At 46.0% G+C, this 18,159-nt stretch overlaps 2 protein-coding genes across 2 annotated transcripts in view; both read left to right on the top strand.

The window, feature by feature from the left end:
- Positions 1-178: 178 nt before the first annotated feature.
- On the top strand, positions 179-11,290 carry naprt (nicotinate phosphoribosyltransferase; the record flags this gene model as incomplete). Its single annotated transcript, XM_080724714.1, has 13 exons — positions 179-425; positions 2,684-2,811; positions 2,915-2,997; positions 3,414-3,544; positions 3,865-3,980; positions 4,336-4,532; positions 6,045-6,185; positions 6,568-6,652; positions 6,741-6,821; positions 6,966-7,068; positions 7,639-7,796; positions 9,458-9,565; positions 9,782-11,290. 13 exons carry the CDS (start codon positions 179-181, stop codon positions 9,866-9,868), a joined length of 1,665 nt encoding a protein of 554 aa, XP_080580840.1. The 3' UTR covers positions 9,869-11,290.
- A 2,692-nt stretch (positions 11,291-13,982) lies between these two features.
- The window catches only part of LOC308284153 (1-phosphatidylinositol 4,5-bisphosphate phosphodiesterase gamma-1-like), a gene marked incomplete at both ends in the record, with an annotated part of 43,259 nt that continues 39,082 nt past the window's right edge, over positions 13,983-18,159 (top strand). The window contains one exon of the mRNA XM_080724703.1: positions 13,983-14,259. Within this exon, the coding sequence (XP_080580829.1) occupies positions 13,983-14,259 (277 nt within the window). The remainder of the gene's footprint in view (positions 14,260-18,159) is intronic.

Raw genomic sequence — 18,159 nt, forward strand, 5'->3', positions numbered from 1 at the left:
CTGAAATGACCCGCAACAATTTGTATTATTCCTAGTAGGCTGGCATTGACGCATTTGACTTGTTATTACTAGTCTTTGGAGAGACCAGTAGGCTAGACGACCAGAGGGGCGCCTGGAAAAGAAAACTGCAAGTCCCAGAGATCTCGGCAGTCGGCACAAGTTCATGTTGGACGGGAACATGGCAGCGCCGTCCAGAGAGGCATGTGAGACCATGGAGCGGTCCATCAGGGACCGGGTCCCCCCGCTGCTGACGGACCTGTACCAGTTCACCATGGCATATGCCTACTGGCGGGCTGCCAGGCACAACGAGCCAGCGGTGTTCGAGCTGTTCTTCAGGGACAACCCGTTCGGCGGCGGCTTCTCTCTGTTCTCCGGGCTGCACGACTGCCTCCTGTTCGTGCGGACCTTCAGATTGACAGATGAAGGTGAGGGCTTTGCGTTCACGGCCCACACGATGCACAGCGAGAGATAGTATAACGTAGATTAATCAACAGAAGTCTTCTTCTTTTCTTTCTTTTTTTAACGGTTAACTTTACGTAGCCTATATTCATCCAGATAGCACACGTGCCGTTAGGTTGGTAGACCTATAGTCTACAATACATGTTGCGCAAGAAGTTTGCCTTCAACCTCAGGGACATTCTATGAATATCTCGGAGTGTTTGGTAATGTCAAATGCCATAAGATATACTCGGTGAACTTTACAGTGAGTGAGTCACTGCTGAATTGCACTGGATGATGATGACGACGGACGAGGACGACTATAATCTTAACTCACTGTCATCTTCACCCACAGACGCGCTTCTGTTAATATTTTGTAAATAAGTAGTAGGCCTAGAACTTTGAGTGAATTGACAGATAAGGAGTCTATGTAGACCTATGTTCCCACTGTACCCAATGTTCTTTTGTGAGCATGCTATTTCTATGTGATATATTCATTTATCTCTATAACAATTAACATAGTGAATTAAATGTTCAATGGCATGAGAAAACATCTAGGCCTACGAGTACGTTTACATTGCCAAAGCCACTGTCAAAATAAAAACAGTTGAAGCAAATCGCAGCAATGTTTTGGATTTGGAATACATTTTCTCTCAATACGATTTATAGTATACCAAAAAAGCCCAATATTGAATGAAAATGAATGAATGAATGAACTTTATTAATGTATATGGCACCCTTCACAGGCTCACAGCACGAATGCACAGAGTGCTTTACAGATGAACAATAAAAACGTAAGCTCTACAGTTGCAGAGATACAAGATACACAACAATAATTAAAAAAAAAGTAAGCTCTACAGTTGCAGAGATACAAGATACACAATAAAAAAGTAAGCTCTACAGTTGCAGAGAAAACACCAATCAATAAAAGAGAATACATTAAAAACACCCAACAGTAACAAGAACAAAAGAACAGTAAAATCAGGGATGCCTATGTGACCAAAGGCCTGTCTGAACATGTATGTTTTCAGATGCCTCTTAAAGGAAGCCTCTGAGGGGGCCGTTTTTAGGTCCAGGGGGATGGCGCTTGCCTCCAAGGCTCGGTCGCCCTTGGTTACTAAATTGGTCCAAGGGACCTGCTAAGGAGGTGCTTATCTGTGGATCTGTTTAAAGGTGGCAGCTCTGTTTACAGTATATGGAGTATGTCTAGACTCTAGATGTCACTCAATGATTGACAATTTGTTGCCACCTCAACCACATTTGACTCATACTGTATAACAGTAGATCTTATAGTCGGTTCAAGGATAGGAATAGCAAATGATGCCTAACCAAATATCACATGGTAGGCCTATTCTGGTAATCATAGCCTTTTTGTAACAACTGGTAGGCCTACATAGACTGCATGGTGAATATTACACTTTCTCTTGTAAAGTGGTGCATGTGGTATTATTTGTACAATATAGCCAACTATGGCCTCAAATTATGACATTTCATCTGCGTCATGTAGTCTTCGGGACACTGCCCATATAGCTAAAGGAAATTGTGTTTTCCAACTCAGTCTTTCCTGGTCTAATGAGATTAGGTGCAGATTATTAGTTTTCAGCTCTCTCACTATTAAATGTGTACTCACTCAGGCCTCCGTGAGGGAGTGGGCGTGTGTGGCAGTCTGGCAGATGCACGTGTTTGTGAGTGCATGTGCGTGGTGGGATTGTGTGACAAGTTGTGAGATTGTAGATCAGCTATTTTGGCTAAGCCGGTGGTTTGTACAAGCTGGTTTGTATGAGATTTATGATGGAAAAGTGCTGTGAGTGTATTGTGGCTGGCAGTGGCTCAGGCTCTTCCTGGCTGCATGTCAAAGTGTCCTTCCTTACCTTGAGCATTGATTGATTGAACATTTTATTAGACAAAAATGGAGAACAGTACAAGTATAGTCAATAATACAATAAAAATGTAGAAGTACAAGTACAGTTAAACACCCTGCCTAAAAGGAACATCCCAAATAAGTCCTTTTACTGTCCTTTTTACATTGGAAGTCCTTGGTATTCAATTCATGGAAGACACCTGCTCCCGATGAGGTTGGCAGTGGTACCCTGCATGGTTTCCTCCACCATTGACGTGTGAATGTGAGTGAATGGATCATTTTGTGAACTGAAGTACATTGTAAAGTACTCTGAAGGGTCGGAAAAGACTTGACCATAATGTGTCCTGGTTGCCCTGTCTGTTGCGTAAATCTGTCTTCATTCAGATGTGGAGTATCTGCGTTCGGTCCTGCCCCCTGCCACTGACCCTGCCTTCTTCACATTCCTGCGAGGCCTGGACTGTTCTGGGGTCACAATCCGCTCCGTTCCTGAGGGAACCACAGTGTTTGCTAGGGTGAGCTGCAGGGCTGGCAACATGGGTCATGCAGTGTGGTGTCAAAGGTCACAGGCTGGTGGCGGGTCTGATCTGTTACATGTGTTTATGTGGTCACATGCAGGTGCCTCTGATGGAGGTGGCAGGCCCTCTGGCGGTGGTCCAGCTGTTGGAAACCAGCCTGCTGTGTCTGGTCAACTATGCCAGGTTTGCACACAGATATACCTTTACACACAGGTTATTGTATAAACAGTTTCCATCTGTATTAGGTGCGGTACATAACCTCTTCAATTTCTCTTATGCTCCATACCAGTGCCATATCTCTGTCTCTCGCACACATATTCTCTCTCTCTCTCACTCTGATTTAAGCACATCCCACTCCCACACTTGTTCCTGTAATCAACGGATAAGAGAACGCTGAATGTCCACTCTACTCAATGTTTTAATGCTTCCAAAAATATGTTTCATTAGAGGAGGATGAGACCGTAAGCAAACATGGTCACCTGAACACACCTTAATCTTGTTCGTTCTCTCTCACCCATCCTCTTGCTCTCTCTCTCAATCTTCTCCCCCTCTCTGCTTTTCTTTCATTCTCGGTTACCCCCTTTCCTCTCTTCTTTCAGCCTGGTGTGCAGTAATGCGGCCCGCTTCCGTCTGGCAGCGGGCCCCAGGAGAAAGCTGCTGGAGATGGGACTCCGGAGAGCTCAGGGCCCAGACGGCGGCCTCACCGCTTCGCGCTACACACACATCGGAGGTGAACAAGACACAGGCACACTCACGTTCCCTTACCATAAACATACTCAGTCACATAAAATATATATTTTATATCGTCGTTATTGGGTGGAAACCTTGTAATGTCCAAAACCGTTCGTTTTGTATTTATCATTTTAAAAACATTTAAGATAGTGAAAATAGCCGATCTACAAGCACACAACGCGGCGTTGTGTGTTTGTGTCTATTTTCACGTGTTGCTTTACGAAAAAACATACAAATTTGAAACTTGGAGATGCAAGGTTTCTGCCCGACAGTGACGATATATACACTTATAGGCTGCCACTGTAATCTGTCCTCCAGGTTTCGATCTCACCAGTAACGTTCAGGCCGGTTTCCTGTTTGGGATTCCCGTGGCAGGCACCATGGCACATTCCTTCGTCACTTCCTTCTCTTCCCTGGAAGAAGTTTGGCCACAGGTGATTCTCTTGTCCCCTCCCCAATCGTCCGCGAAAGTCTGAAATGAGTATCGATCGACTTCTCTGTAACAGTCGAGCTTTATTACACAGATTATTCAAACGTCACAACACCAAGTAATGTATGGTTAACTACATGAAACCTAGCATCCCTATTCTGGGAAAATAGCCAGTCCACATGCTCACAACCCCTCGTGTTGTGAGCATGCAGATCAGCTATTTTTGACAGAGTTAAATGTAGAGGAATAAAAGAAGGGAGCTGGGAGAATAGACCCCTGGGGGACTCTGGTCAATGAAGCATTTAGGATTTATGTTTAAAATGGTTTGTACTTTTCCCTTTGTCCAACCGATCAATCAGACTTTGGTGGCTGCAAACGGGGGCTCGGACCCAGTCGACCTCATCTCACTGACCAAGGGCTGGCTGGGTCGTGTGTGCAAGCTGCTGGGGGCGGAGCATGGGAAGATCCGCGAGGGCGAGCTGGCTGCCTTCCTGTCCTACGCTATCGCCTATCCACACAACTTCCTGCCCGTCATTGATAGCTACAGCGTCAGTTGGTAATCACTCTCATATTTTTACGAGTGAATTAATAATATAAGCTGTTGCATGTTCACGAAGCTCGCAAATCTTTTTTCTAGAATGATTTAGCTTTTTGTGGTACTGTTTGGTACGATAACGATGACTACATCTAATAGTCATTGGGGGGTCCCAGGGGTCCCTGGCAAAATTAGGAACAGTTTAACCATTTGTGCCCTATTTTGTACTTCATCACAAATACTGTAGCGATAATAGGTAATTTATATGTGTTATATGCGTTGTGAGCTTTTAGATGTGCTATAAAAAAAACTTATTGAAAAACTTTGCATAATGGCATGACCAAAATAGGTCAGGAAAATGGTTAATTTAATTTTAATTATTTCACTGGTAGCCCAGTGAGACAGTGTATAAGAATTACTATTCAGATCATAGATTTTTCAAATGGGGGTCTGCACTCTTTCAGCCTAATATGTATAGTTTTCAGGGTCCTTGATACAGGTGTGGCGCCAGGACTGGGCCCACGCATTCCCAGTTCTAGCCCATTTTTTTAAACCCACCCCGTCCATTTCCTGTGTTGTGTGCCAACAATGCGTCGCGGTCTGCCCCACATGGTGAAGTCAAGTGAATTGTCTGCTCTCACAGAGTGCTGCCACGGTGATTAATGGGCCATTACATAACAATGGAACGCTGGGCATTAATTCACCTCCTCAACAACCACCTTCAGTCTACAGAAGCCTAGCTACATAAATGAGAGACTAGCTACCAAAAGAGACATAAGAAGACATTTTCTGTGTCCCATTTCTTATTATTACAGAATTAATGAGTGTTCTTGCTCTTGGCTAGTTAGTCTGTTATTATTAATGTTTACTGTTTTGCCCTTAAAGGAGTAGTTCACCCCCTATTCTATTGATTACTCAGCCATGGAGACTTGAGTTCAATAATATTTTTTTGTGTTTGTTGCATTTCTAAGGCAAAAAAAATATTATAGTAAATTTACCCCCATTGATTCCGGATGGGGACCCAAATGCATTAATCTCCATCCGGGTCCCCATCCAGAATCAATGGGGGAAAATGTATTGTAATACAAATTTTGTTTTAGGAATGCGACAAAAACAAAGGTCTCAAGTCTCCATGGAGTGGGTAATTGGACTATTGGACTATTTGGTGTATTCACCTGTTATTGCTTGTTGTACTCTGCTGCTCTGATGTATCAATCATGATGGTTCATGTTGAATGATATTAGACATGCTTGAATTTGGTTGGTGCTCATCAGCTAACCCAAGGCTGCCCAAATGAGGAAATCCCGCAAAAGTATGGATTTTATATGGACTGGACTGTCCGAAAATGTTTTGAGAACTACGGTTCTAACAAACAGCCCAATAGCCAACACTTTGCTAAAATGTATAAGCAGCATCATTGACATCAGGTCCTAAGCCTGTGTAGTAAGTAGACAACCAAAAGTAGACAATGACAACATGTTCATGTTCCAGTTCCAGTTAAATGAATAACTGTGTATCTGACTGACCCTGCAGTAGTGGCCTGCTGAACTTCTGTGCAGTGGCCCTAGCCCTGTTTGAGCTCGGCTACCGGCCCCTGGGAGTCCGTCTGGACAGCGGGGACCTCTGCAAGCAGTCACTGGACGTACGGAATGCCTTCAAACTCTGTGGCAAGCAGTGAGTAAGGTGCTGCCGGGGTGTGTGTGTGTGTGTGTGTGTGTGTGTGTGTGTGTGTGTGTGTGTGTGTGTGTGTGTGTGTGTGTGTGTGTGTGTGTGTGTGTGTGTGTGTGTGTGTGTTTGTGTGTCTAACAGCCTACAATCAGGCCTGATTATCCACTTTCAACCTGGCTTATTTTGAAAATGCCAAAAAATAGCAGATCTACAAGCTCACAGTGCGCAATGTGACGTGTTGTGAGCTTGTTGATGGGCTATTTTCTCTATTCATTATACAACAACATACGTCTGCAGTGGTTAATGCATGCCAGAGTTTTACTTTGCATCTCTAATATACAGTATTCACCTTTGTATCGTATTTCCTCCTGTTCTCTCAATCCCACAGATTTTCCATCTCAGATTTCCCATCATTGACAATCGTCGGCACCAATAACATCTCGGAGCAAACTATGATAGAACTCAACAAGAAGGTAAGAGCCAGTAACATTGTTTGTGTTGCGAAGCCTGGTCTTACCTTTTTCACTTTTCTTGATATGTCTTGTCTTGCCTGTGTTTCAGGAGAACGAGATCGATGTGGTCGGCGTGGGAACACATCTTGTCACTTGCACGAGGCAGCCTTCACTCGGTTGTGTCTACAAAGTAATGCTTTTAATACGCAAGAACGTAACACGACTTCAATGTGTTTCACACTGTCCCCAATCCATACTCACACTCACTACTTGTATTACTCTTATGTTTGTATGGTCCCTCTCTATCCCTTGCGTGTGTGCATGCGTGCGTTAGTTGGTGGAGGTGAGAGGCAGCCCCAGGATGAAGTTCAGTGAGGACACAGAGAAGAGCACCGTTCCTGGGAGAAAATCTGTCTACCGACTGCTTGACACTGAGGGTGAGAGTTAATTTCCCCTGCCTGGTTCACTAACTGTCCTGAATCTCTTCAAGAATTTGTCTATAATAGTCAATGTAGTCGATTTAACCTTTTTACTGAGAAAGTAAAAGAAAAAAAAAGCCAAGCTTTTATAACAGACAAAATACAGACAGACCACTGCTCTGGAATGTGCTCATTTGGTCCAATTTTGTGGTTTGGTTTCCCAATAAAATGGTTTCAGTAAAATGTTTAATTAGTCTCTTTTTCCTACCCTTCATACATCTATATTATTTAACAAATGTTACAGCTTCACTTGTGCTCTTGAGCAGGAAAATTCCTTTGTTCTCTCATAGTTGGCATCGGACAGATAAACGCTTTGAGATCAAAACGTAATATTTGATACATTTTCAGAAGAATGACTAAACTTGCAGTTTACCAGTCCTGCCACCAGAACAGAACAGAACAGAACAGAACTTAGATCAAAATGGACGTCGCCATGTAGGCTATATCCAGGGTCCAGCTGAACTAGGCTAGTCACAGTGTATCTACCAATTCATAATTAATTAATTGAATCATTTTATTTTTCTGCAGGCCATCCATTCCTGGACCTGCTGTGCCTGGCAGAGGAGCCTGTTCCCAAAGCCGGCGTCACGATGAGCTGTTTCCCCCTGGGGCGGGATGACGCCAGTCAGTCAGTCACTCCAGCTCAGGTCACCTGTCTGCGCAAGGATGTTTTTATCAAAGGACAGGTGAGGGGTGATCAAACACATTATTAGTGTGGTTGCTCCTGCAGGGCAACCAGACTATACAGGTAGTACTTGTCCGACTTTATTCCTTCCATCCATCTATCCATCCATCTTTCCAGATACAATTTTTTTTGCCGCGCTACTCCTCCCACAGTCTTGATGGCATGCACTTGGGCCATTATGTCAAATCGACCGGCTTCACGCAAGGGTGGATTTTGCTAAGAGATACGTTTTATTGCGACCGAAGGTCGCAGTTTACTATGAGTGTATGAGCTTGTCCGTGTCCGTCTGTGTAGACGTGTACAGATTTTTACGGTCTATGGGTTTGCCACTCTGACATCATGCTCTGATGTCACTGTGATGTCAATGGGTTCGCCGCTCTGACATCATGCTCTGATGTCACTGTGATGTCAATGGGTTTGCCGCTCTAACATCACGCTCTGGCTTCACTGTGATGTCACACTAACAGAATCCCTTTTATGCCCATATATGGCGTTCCCTCATGTCATCAATATTAACAATGCCCTGTTGGAGAGATCCCTGTGATACCAGGGGGAACAAATCTCTTTTATGCCCCTATATGGAGATATGGAGATCCCTGTGATGCCAGGAGAAGCTAACGGCTGCAGCCTGCGGGAAGTCTGCAGCCTGCGGGAAGTCTGCAGATGCGGGTCTGAAGACCCGGGTCTGAAGACCCCATACTACTTGACTTTACTGCCCCCTAGTGATTCGGTGACTGAGCAGACATTGTAGTCACTTGGACAGGGCGTTTATCGTGGGCTTGCCCAGGCCTTACGGCCTGGGCATAAATATAACGATTGCATTCACCACGGCTTCGTAACTCGCGCGGCGCTCCGCCGGCCGCGCGGCCCTGGCCCGCTCTTCGCGGGCACTCGCGCCTGCGGCGCTCGGGCGCGAAGAGCAGGACCAAGGTCCGCTGGCCTTCGCGCCGATCGAGCGGCTCTGCCTGGAGCTAAGGCTGCCACTGGGAGCAGTAGAGAGGTTGACCTGGGTCTGCAGACCTGTTTGCAGACCCAGGTCTCGCAGACGCCTTCCTGCAGACCTGTTTGCAGACCCAGGTCTCGCAGACGCCTTCCCGCAGGCTGCAGCCGTTACTACTTGGATGCCAGGGGAACAAATCCCTTTTATGCCCACATATGGAGATCCCTGATTTCCCCATCCCTGATATCCACATCACTGTGGCGCGGCCGTGCCTTTTAGGGCGAGGACGCTTGTCGCCCTGAGGCGTCTTACTAGTATATATACCTGTAGTTTAATTCATATACATTTATTCATGAATACATTTATTCCATTGAATTTAATTAAAAATGTAACTTTTCCCAAATATGGAGATGACTGACATCATAGATGTCTGACATCATAGACCACATGAGACTGACACAGTATGTTCATATATGGGCATTCCAAGATACAGGCTTAATATTGATGACATCAGGGATCTCCATATATGGGCATAAAAGGGACAAGGCCTGAGACAGATCTCCATATACAGTATGTCCATTATTTATTAGTGAATTAGTTTTCCCCATTGACTTGAATGGGGAAAATTCAAATGGTAAGACGGAATTCATTTGCAAAGTTCAGTTTCAAAGACAACTCTATGCAAATATAGCAAACTGTTGTATGTATGTTGTACTTTCTAGATCACACACCCTCTATGCAGTGCTGCTGAAACTAGAGAGAAAGTCCAGAGTTCCCTCCAGAACCTGAATCCTCGACACAAGAGACTGCAGGAGCCAGACTCTTACACAGTGAGTTTCTCTTACACACAACTGCATGCACACACAGTCAGCCACACACACACACACACACACACACACACACACACACACACACACACACACACACACACACACACACACACACACACACACACACACACACACACACACACACACATGCCACACTATCTGCTTTGTCTGAAATAAAATAAAATAGGGATATTTTCTTTCCTATCGTTCCACTAGGTGGCAGTGTCGGAGAATCTTCATAACCTGATCATGGCTATCAGGGGAGGCAGCTGCAACAACAGCAACTTTCTACTGGCCAACTGAGAGAGACTGTCATTTTTAACACAATTAATGTTATTGTCATCTCTGAAGTCCATGCCACAGTGTGGACACTTTTATTCATGCATTTCATTTTTTCTTTTCTTTTTTTGTATGAATGGCCCCAGTGCATATTAATATCTCTAGCCCTGTCAGTATTAAACCGTTTTACTGCCATGTTCTAGCCTTTGAGCTGCACACGTCGGGGGTACGGTGGCGCAGTTGGCAGCACTGTCGCCTCACAGCTAGAAGGTCCTGGGTTCGATTCCCGCCGGGGGATGCTGTGGGCGCTGGGGGCGTGTTCTCTCCTCCGCGTCATCAGCTCCCACACCCTAGGTGGGGTTGGCGAAGCCTTTCTGTGTGGAGTTTGCATGTTCTCCCTGTGTCTCCTAGGGTAGATACCCTCACAAAAACATGCAGTAATCCTGGTCTCTACAATGCCTCCCCCTGGTCAGCCGGGGCGCCTGATGGAGGGGAAAGGAACTGGTTGGAATATCGTGTTCCTTCCATGCGCTGCGTCCATACCGGGGAAATCCCCCCAGTCAGGTGAACAGAAACAACTTGGGCTACTCATGCATAGAAGGGAGCATGAGGTCAGTCCGTTGTCTCCCCAGGCGCGGCAGGGGGAGAGCAGAGTCCAGGATTACATATCTTAGGCAATTGGCACTGGGTGAAAAGAATGGGTTACAAAATCGTGGGATAAAAATTATTAAAAGAGCTTCACACATGATATTACTGTACACAACAACAGTAAAACCAAGTGCATCAATACCTCTGTTAAGAGGAGTAGTTATAAAACGTGGTGAAGACTCAGACTCTTTCTAAACATTATTTTACATTTGCCACTATCCTAGTTTTAACTGTTATTGATTTATAGATGTATTCACATGGTGGATTATAAGGCAGTAGCTTGTACTTCCTACACTGAATAGGAATGTACGTAAGCAGTGTTGTCTTGCTATCAAGTGACCTTCAACCCTTGCTTCTTTGAGATTAGCTAGGAAGGGCAACCTAACCTAATAACTATAAATTGAGTATCAACAGTGTTGTACTGTTGGCTGCTGAAGTAAAAAATATATTTCTGTTGCTCCTTTCCCCCCCTCAGTTTATCATCATGTGTAGGGATCATAATAACGATTGTTTTGTTCATAAAAATAAACTTATGTCAGTTTATAACCCTCTGTATCATGACCAATTTGCTCACTGCCTCTCAACCAATATTACACCACATAATAGCTAGATTAGATTGTGGTGTCTCAGTTTATGGTTTTGTTGGCAGTAACGTGGTTGTGTTGTGTCTTTTTAATTCAGAGATTTGATTAAATTAGTTGAGTGCGTGTCTCATACAACACATCTTGTTGTTCTTGTCTGTCACTTTCCATTACGTAACTGTTCTTGTAATTGAAAGCAGTCTTAAGTCTGCATTTAGTTTCAAGATGATGACACTAAAAATAAATAAGATAAGACTGAATAATGCTAGGGGCCACACCCTTTTGTGTTGTTCACTCTTGGCGAACAGGTGTGTATGTGTGTGGGTGAGACATAGTATTCATCATTATTTGATCAATTGTAATTTCACTGTACAATGTGTCTTGTTAGGATTACAAGGCTCTTTCCCTTTCACCTCAACTCTGTCAAGGAACAGCTGACCCTCCATCCCACGCCTACGCCCCCACCCCTGTACTCCTCCACCCGAGGAGGACACTGGAATGGGTTTCCTTGAGTTGTGATTGGCCAGTAGTAGCAACAGCGCAACCCAGGCAGGCAATAGCCAGTTGCAAATAGCCGACCTACAAGCTCACAATACGTCGCGAATGCGACGTGTTGTGAGCTTGTAGGTCTGCTATTTTCCATGCGCGGCACCGGCGTGCACCGTAGCATAAATTAGGACATATGGAGCCGATTAGCCATAGCAAGGCTGTGATGTCATCTGTGACTGCTTTCTATCACTCCAGCACATAACAGAGATGAAGCTCCAAAGTGTTGACTTATAGATCATCGTGTTGTTAATAATATAATATAAATCAATTTTGACCCTATGTCAGTGGTTCTCAACCTGTGGGTCGGGACCCCTAGGGGGGTCCCCAAATGATTTTGGGGGGTCCCCAGATGATTAACTTAATGTGCAATGTTGTTTTCTCACTCAACAGTAAACAAAAACAAAATAAAGTTTAAGTGTATAGAAGGTATAGGCTATGCACATTTCTAAAGTGACAATTTAACAAACAATTTAATTTACACTAAAATGACAAATTAAACATTGGCCAAATTGTCAAATATTCGAGGCATAAATTGTGAAAATAGCTGATCTACATGTAGATCTGCTATTTTCTCAATAGAATCGTGTTATACAGAATGTAATGCCTCAACTCTTAGTGCTCGTCAGGGTGGGGGGTCCCCAGTTAAAATATGATTATTTTGGGGGTCACAGCCTGAAAACCCGTTATTTTTGACAATTTATATATTTGTGTGTGTGTGTGTGTGTGTGTGTGTGTGTGCGTGCGTGTGTGTGTGTGTGTGTAATTTAAGCCTATAATGACATTCCCAAAATAAGGGTGCCAGGTTGAAAGTTGTTCAGCATTCTCCTCTATGTGGGTCTGATTCCATTGTGATTTTTTTTTAGATGCACAGGACAGGAGTAGGTCTAAAGGGGAGAAAGAACAACTATTTTCAAGATTAATACAAGTGCCTCTTTTTATTTTGTTGAACTGTCCAAGGGTTTTCTGTAATTGCATGAGCTAATATTGACTTCTGCTATTCAGCATCCTGGTCATCTGGCCTTTCAGTGACCTGAAGCCCTCCTGACCCTTGACATCAACTTCCACTGTCTACTCTAGGCCTACTGGCTTGGCTGCAGCTTTCACCGAGGCCCGTGGAGGTCGCTATTCAATCTTTGTCCATCCCTCCTCTAGTCTGTTCTCTAAACAGTTCCCTCCTCCACTCATCTTTCCTACAGCGAGAGAGAGAGAGGAGGGGGGATCACAGAGAGAGAGAAAGAGGGGAGAGAGGAGGCGAGGAGAGAGAGAAATCTGCTCAAGCTTTTCCGGTCTTCTAGCCCTAATTTCCTCTCAGGACCTTCAGGCTCTCGAGCAGGGGGATCGCAGGCTGGCAGCCCAGGCGAGGATTCGCGGCTTGGAATATTGGGTGATGATAATAGCGCATATCGCCCATATACTATTCCATACGTGTGTGATTTGGTGTCCTCGCGCCGAGCTGTTACGGGCTAGCCTGATGCCTGAATGCATGCTGTCGGCGGCGTGTGCTTGGGTATGTATCCGCACTAGACCGCACTAGACCCGGGATGGTTGGACCGGTGGGATTGGGAACGCGCAGGGCTCCGCCGCTCCGAGCAGCTCTCCCATCCACCAGACCGGGCTCACCACGAAGCCAGCGAGCGCTTCCATAATAACATCACAACCGCTCCATCTGCAGATTGTGCACACACCTCCGCCGTTACAATAGGGTGCTCGTCCGACTCGTTATTATTACATAACCCAGTGTCTTTCATTGACTTCATCTCCAGGCGAGGGAACAGAGGGATTTATTTGGTGGGTGTTCGTGCCGTGTGGTGTCTAGGCTACACCAGGCTGAGGAGGTGGTGGTGTAGCTGCAGCAGACATCGGCCTTAGCCAGACTGGACTCTATAGCAGCTGGTTGTCATGGACTGAATGACCAAGGGCCAACAGGGCAGAAGAAGGGTGGAAGCCTAAAAAGCAGCCGTGATGAGAAGACCAACTCCCCCTCCAAGTGGATCTCGTTGTTGGTGTGCTGCCAGAAGCATCTGGAAAGGATAACACGGGGATACACTTCCCCCAGAAGACTGGAGAAGAATTCACATCTCAAGACAATCTCAGCTTTTACATTTCATGGCTGCTGACTTGTGTATTTTACTGTGCAATTACATGGTTTTAACTACACTGGCACACACACTGGCTGCTTGCCACTGTGGCACAATTTGAGGTCATGATCAGATTACTTGGCACCGGTGACTTGGGGTTGTTGGATCATTTTTGCACGAGTTGCCCGATGCTCAACAGTTAAATGACCGCCATCCTTTCCTGAGAACCTGAACAAAAACACCAAAAAATCTGTGCGAGGCCTTCCCTATGCAGTGAAGAAGATGTGTGCTGCCAGGTTTGGTGTGAGCCTCAACGGTTGTGCCGAGGAGGCCACAAACGGCCTCGGAGGAGCCATGGGGGGTCATCCGGCCACGGCCACCCGAATGCTGGACTGGACGGAGGCTGGACCCCGCATCCTCCACAGCCTGGAGATGGGCACCGTGATGACCGTCTTCTACCAGAAGAAGTCCCAGAGGCCCGAGCGAAGGACCTTCCAGATAAGGCAGGACACGCGACAGATAGTGTGGAGCCGGAACCCTGACAAAATAGAGGGCGAGAGTGAGTATAAAATAAATCACATGTTGTCCTAACAGTGCACCCCCACCCCACCCCCTCATCCCACACACCCCCACAGGCACACAGAGCCAAAGCGCTAAGCGGCCAGCTGTGCTCTCATGGATTTGAGCTCATCTGTCTTTAACACCCAACATTTAGATTTAGTTTCAGTCATAGACATTCTGACCGTAGTTATTGGTTGCATTAGAATACTGAAATATTTCAGAACTTTTAACATTTTTAACTTTTAAAATACAATTCTAAGAGTTAACCATACTGTAATGATGTGTGCTAGGCTTAACATAACACCTGTGAGTGTGTGTGTGTGTGTGTGTGTGTGTGTGTGTGTGTGTGTGTGTGTGTGTGTGTGTGTGTGTGAGAGAGAGAGATACAGAACATCCGGTGTACGGGTGGCCTTGTTTGTTTGCCTGTCTGTCTTGTTTGCACGTCTGCGTTCAGTATGCACACTTGGCATGTAACATCTCTCACATGGCCAAGGCCAAGCTACCGTACAGCAGGCAGCCAGCAGCAGTCACCCCCCCCTCCCTCCCCAGCCCTCCCCCAGAGTCCCACGGCTGTCAGGGTCTCCTCAGCAGCAGACAGACAGATCATGACCTCTGCTTCCTCTGTGTCAGCCTCCTTAAGCCGGGTCTCCGAGGCATGCTGGTGCACACAGTAAGATCCTAAAGCAATGCTCTGGATTCTGCTGTGTAGCATGCATGCATGCTGGGCTGGCCGTGTCCGCGTGGACTTATGACTCCCTACCACCACCACCACATAGTTTCCCGTCAGTCCCGAATGTACCAGACAGAACCGGCCGACTGGACAAGACCGTCTGTGGCTGTGGGCTCCTGGAAAGACGGGCTGGAGTGGAGTCAAGTGGTGATACTTGGAGCCGCGGGCGGCTGTGCTGTTTGACATTGTCTTGGTGGAGCAGCGGCGTTCTGTGGATCTGTCTGGGGCGTGGAGGCTATTGTCTGGGCCCTGGATTCTGTGGCCCGAGGGAGGGATCGGTAGCTACAATGGCTGTTAATGCAGTGAAAAATCCACTGCACTCACAAACGCCATGATAGGGTTTCCTACCGTCTGCCACATGTTATTCCATCCCCGTGGCTTGGGATGCATGCACATCACCGCCTCAAGGGTGACTTGTACTTGGTTGAGCACTGGTGCCGCACACAGAAAATATTAGATGATCTGCAAGCTCACAAGTCACAACACACTGCAGCGTGACCCTCTGTATGAGCTTGTAAATCGGCCATGTTTGGTGTGCGACACGGCTTGCAAACAAGTATACATCTGGCATGACTCCTTACCGATGAAATGGGTATATTCAGAGGTCATTGTGTGTGTGTGTGTGTGTGTGTGTGTGTGTGTGTGTGTGTGTGTGTGTGTGTGTGTATGTGTGTGTGTGTGTGTGTGTGTGTGTGTGTGTGTGTCTGTGTGTGTGTGTGTGTGTGTGTGTGTGTGTGTGTGTGTGTGTGTGTGTGTGTGTGTGTTTATGCATTTCCTTCCTTCCCCAGAGCTGAATGTGATGCTGGGATATAATATTTTCTTTGACACCTGAGACTGAAATGTACACTTGTTTTCTCAGCTTATCCCATTCCTTCACTTTGTCTGTTTTCTCTCTCTCCGGTAACCCCACCACACCACAACCTCCACCCCTCCACCCACTCGCTCAGTGAGAGCTGTGTGTGTGTGTGTGTGTGTGTGTGTGTGTGTGTGTGTGTGTGTGTGTGTGTGTGTGTGTGTGTGAGAGAGAGAGGGGGGTGGGGGTGTTCTAATAGCCACTCCACATATCTAGGCTGTGTTTTTGCCTAAGAGCCTAGTAGTCAATTATTTATCTATGATCATAAACCTCACAAACATACCACTGCTAATCCACGATTGTTTGTGTGTGTGCGCGCGCGCTTGTGTGTTTCTACACAGTCATGCACCGTCAACTGTAACCCCCACACACAGACGCGCACGGACTGCCTTTCTCCCCCATCTCCCTGTCTCGTTCCCAATCTATGTGATAATATTGACGATTAAAGCTATCTGCTCCCACTCCCACCGTTCCCACATTCTCTGCCACCTCCTTCCGTGTTCTCTCCCACCGCTCTGGTTGCTTCTAAATCATCAGACGTGTCATTGTCTCTCTATGTGCACAGTTAGTGCTTCAAGGTTGTGTTGTGTTGGAAGTTTTTGTCCACCGACTTAGTCATATCGTACACACACACACACACGCGCACGCACACACACGCACACACACACACGCACGCACGCACGCACGCACGCACGCACGCACGCACACACACACACACACACACACACACACACACACACACACACCCTTCCTCTAGACCTTCCATCCTCCCACTTCTTTTCCTTCCTTTGTTTTGGGCTGTTTTTTTTTGTGTTTATTTTCTTTGTTATTACGATTTTTTCTACTGTTTACTTTGGACTTTCTTCATCGGAACCTTATGCATCATTAGTCTACGCACGCATGCACATGCACGCACAGTCGCGCGCGCACACACGCACGCACGCACGCACGCACACACACACCACTGGCGTTGTTCTTTGAGATGAGCAGCACTTGGGCAAACACTAAAGGTATCAACCCCCGAGGCACAGGAAGTTCAGGGTTATCAGGGAGCGTCCCACTTCCTGCCTCAGATTGAAGAACCACAGCTCGGGAAAACAAAAGGCTCCGGCGTCTCTCCAGCAGAAGGGGCGAAGAGGAAAAAAATCAAACAATGGGGGCATGGATTGGACACCAAGCCTGTGTGTGTGTGCACAGGGGCGTCACACCAAATTCTGGGCCCTGGGTACAAGGATTCACTGTGGGCCCCCCCATGAATGTTAACTATTGAAAAATTGCAGATTTACAAGCTCACAGCGCGGCACCGAGTGCCGCGCTGCAAGCTTGTAGATCTGCCATTTTTGAAAAATCGTGAAAACGTGTGCAAGAAACCTATATGTTTCCATGTCAGTGGTGCTCAAACCTTTTCATGTGAAGGAACCCCAAGATGATATGTATTTGGCCCACGGACCCCCATCTCAAAATATTTCGTTCCAGGGACCCCCCCCCAGAAGCAAAATTTGAGTTACAAATGTTCGCTTATAAAAGAACCTTGCACAGTATGCACACATTTTCACGACTTTTCAAAAATAGCAGATCTACAAGCTCGCAGCGCGGCACTCGGTGCCGCGCTGTGAGCTTATATATCTGCTATTTTTCAATAGCTAAAGTTACCAGGGCCCCTCCACCTTGGGTCCTAGTAACTCAGTCCCACTTCCCCCCCCCTTGTGACACCCCTGTGTGTGCACACAAGGCAGTGGATGTCTGCACAAGCTTGTACAGTAAATCCATACCTCATTTAAGTAGATATCCAGATATCATATTCCACTGCTATTGACAAATCCATATCCCTATCATTCACTAGCCTCAATGTTCAACTCCTATATACTGTATATAGATTTTTTCCCTTAACCTCTTGAGCCCTATTTTATTCTTCACTGTACGACCGTGCCATGTGAGCTTGTATATCTGCTATTTATGAATTATGATAGTTCGTAAGTTTTGAAGAATTTCACCTATAATGACAAACGGCGTGGCGTTTGTGTGACTATAGCCACACCACTTACCTTAGCTTATTTTTACAAGATTCCATATTCTTATTTCTTACTGTTACATCTTACATGATTTTCTTTCCTATTCTTGATTGCTGTTTCTTTATGCTAACGGTAGGGGTAACACAGGAGATGAAAGGGTTTGGGCGCGGGCACGGCTATATGTAATTATACTGTTATACCATCAACAGGGACTACCAGTTCTCTTATTGCTTTCTACCCTTTATTACATCAAATCTGCACACAGATCCCAGCCATCTGGTGTGCCGTGATGTCACCGGCAGA

This window comes from Nannobrachium achirus (assembly GCF_963921795.1).
Source record: "Nannobrachium achirus genome assembly, chromosome: 1".
NCBI lineage: Eukaryota > Metazoa > Chordata > Actinopteri > Myctophiformes > Myctophidae > Nannobrachium > Nannobrachium achirus.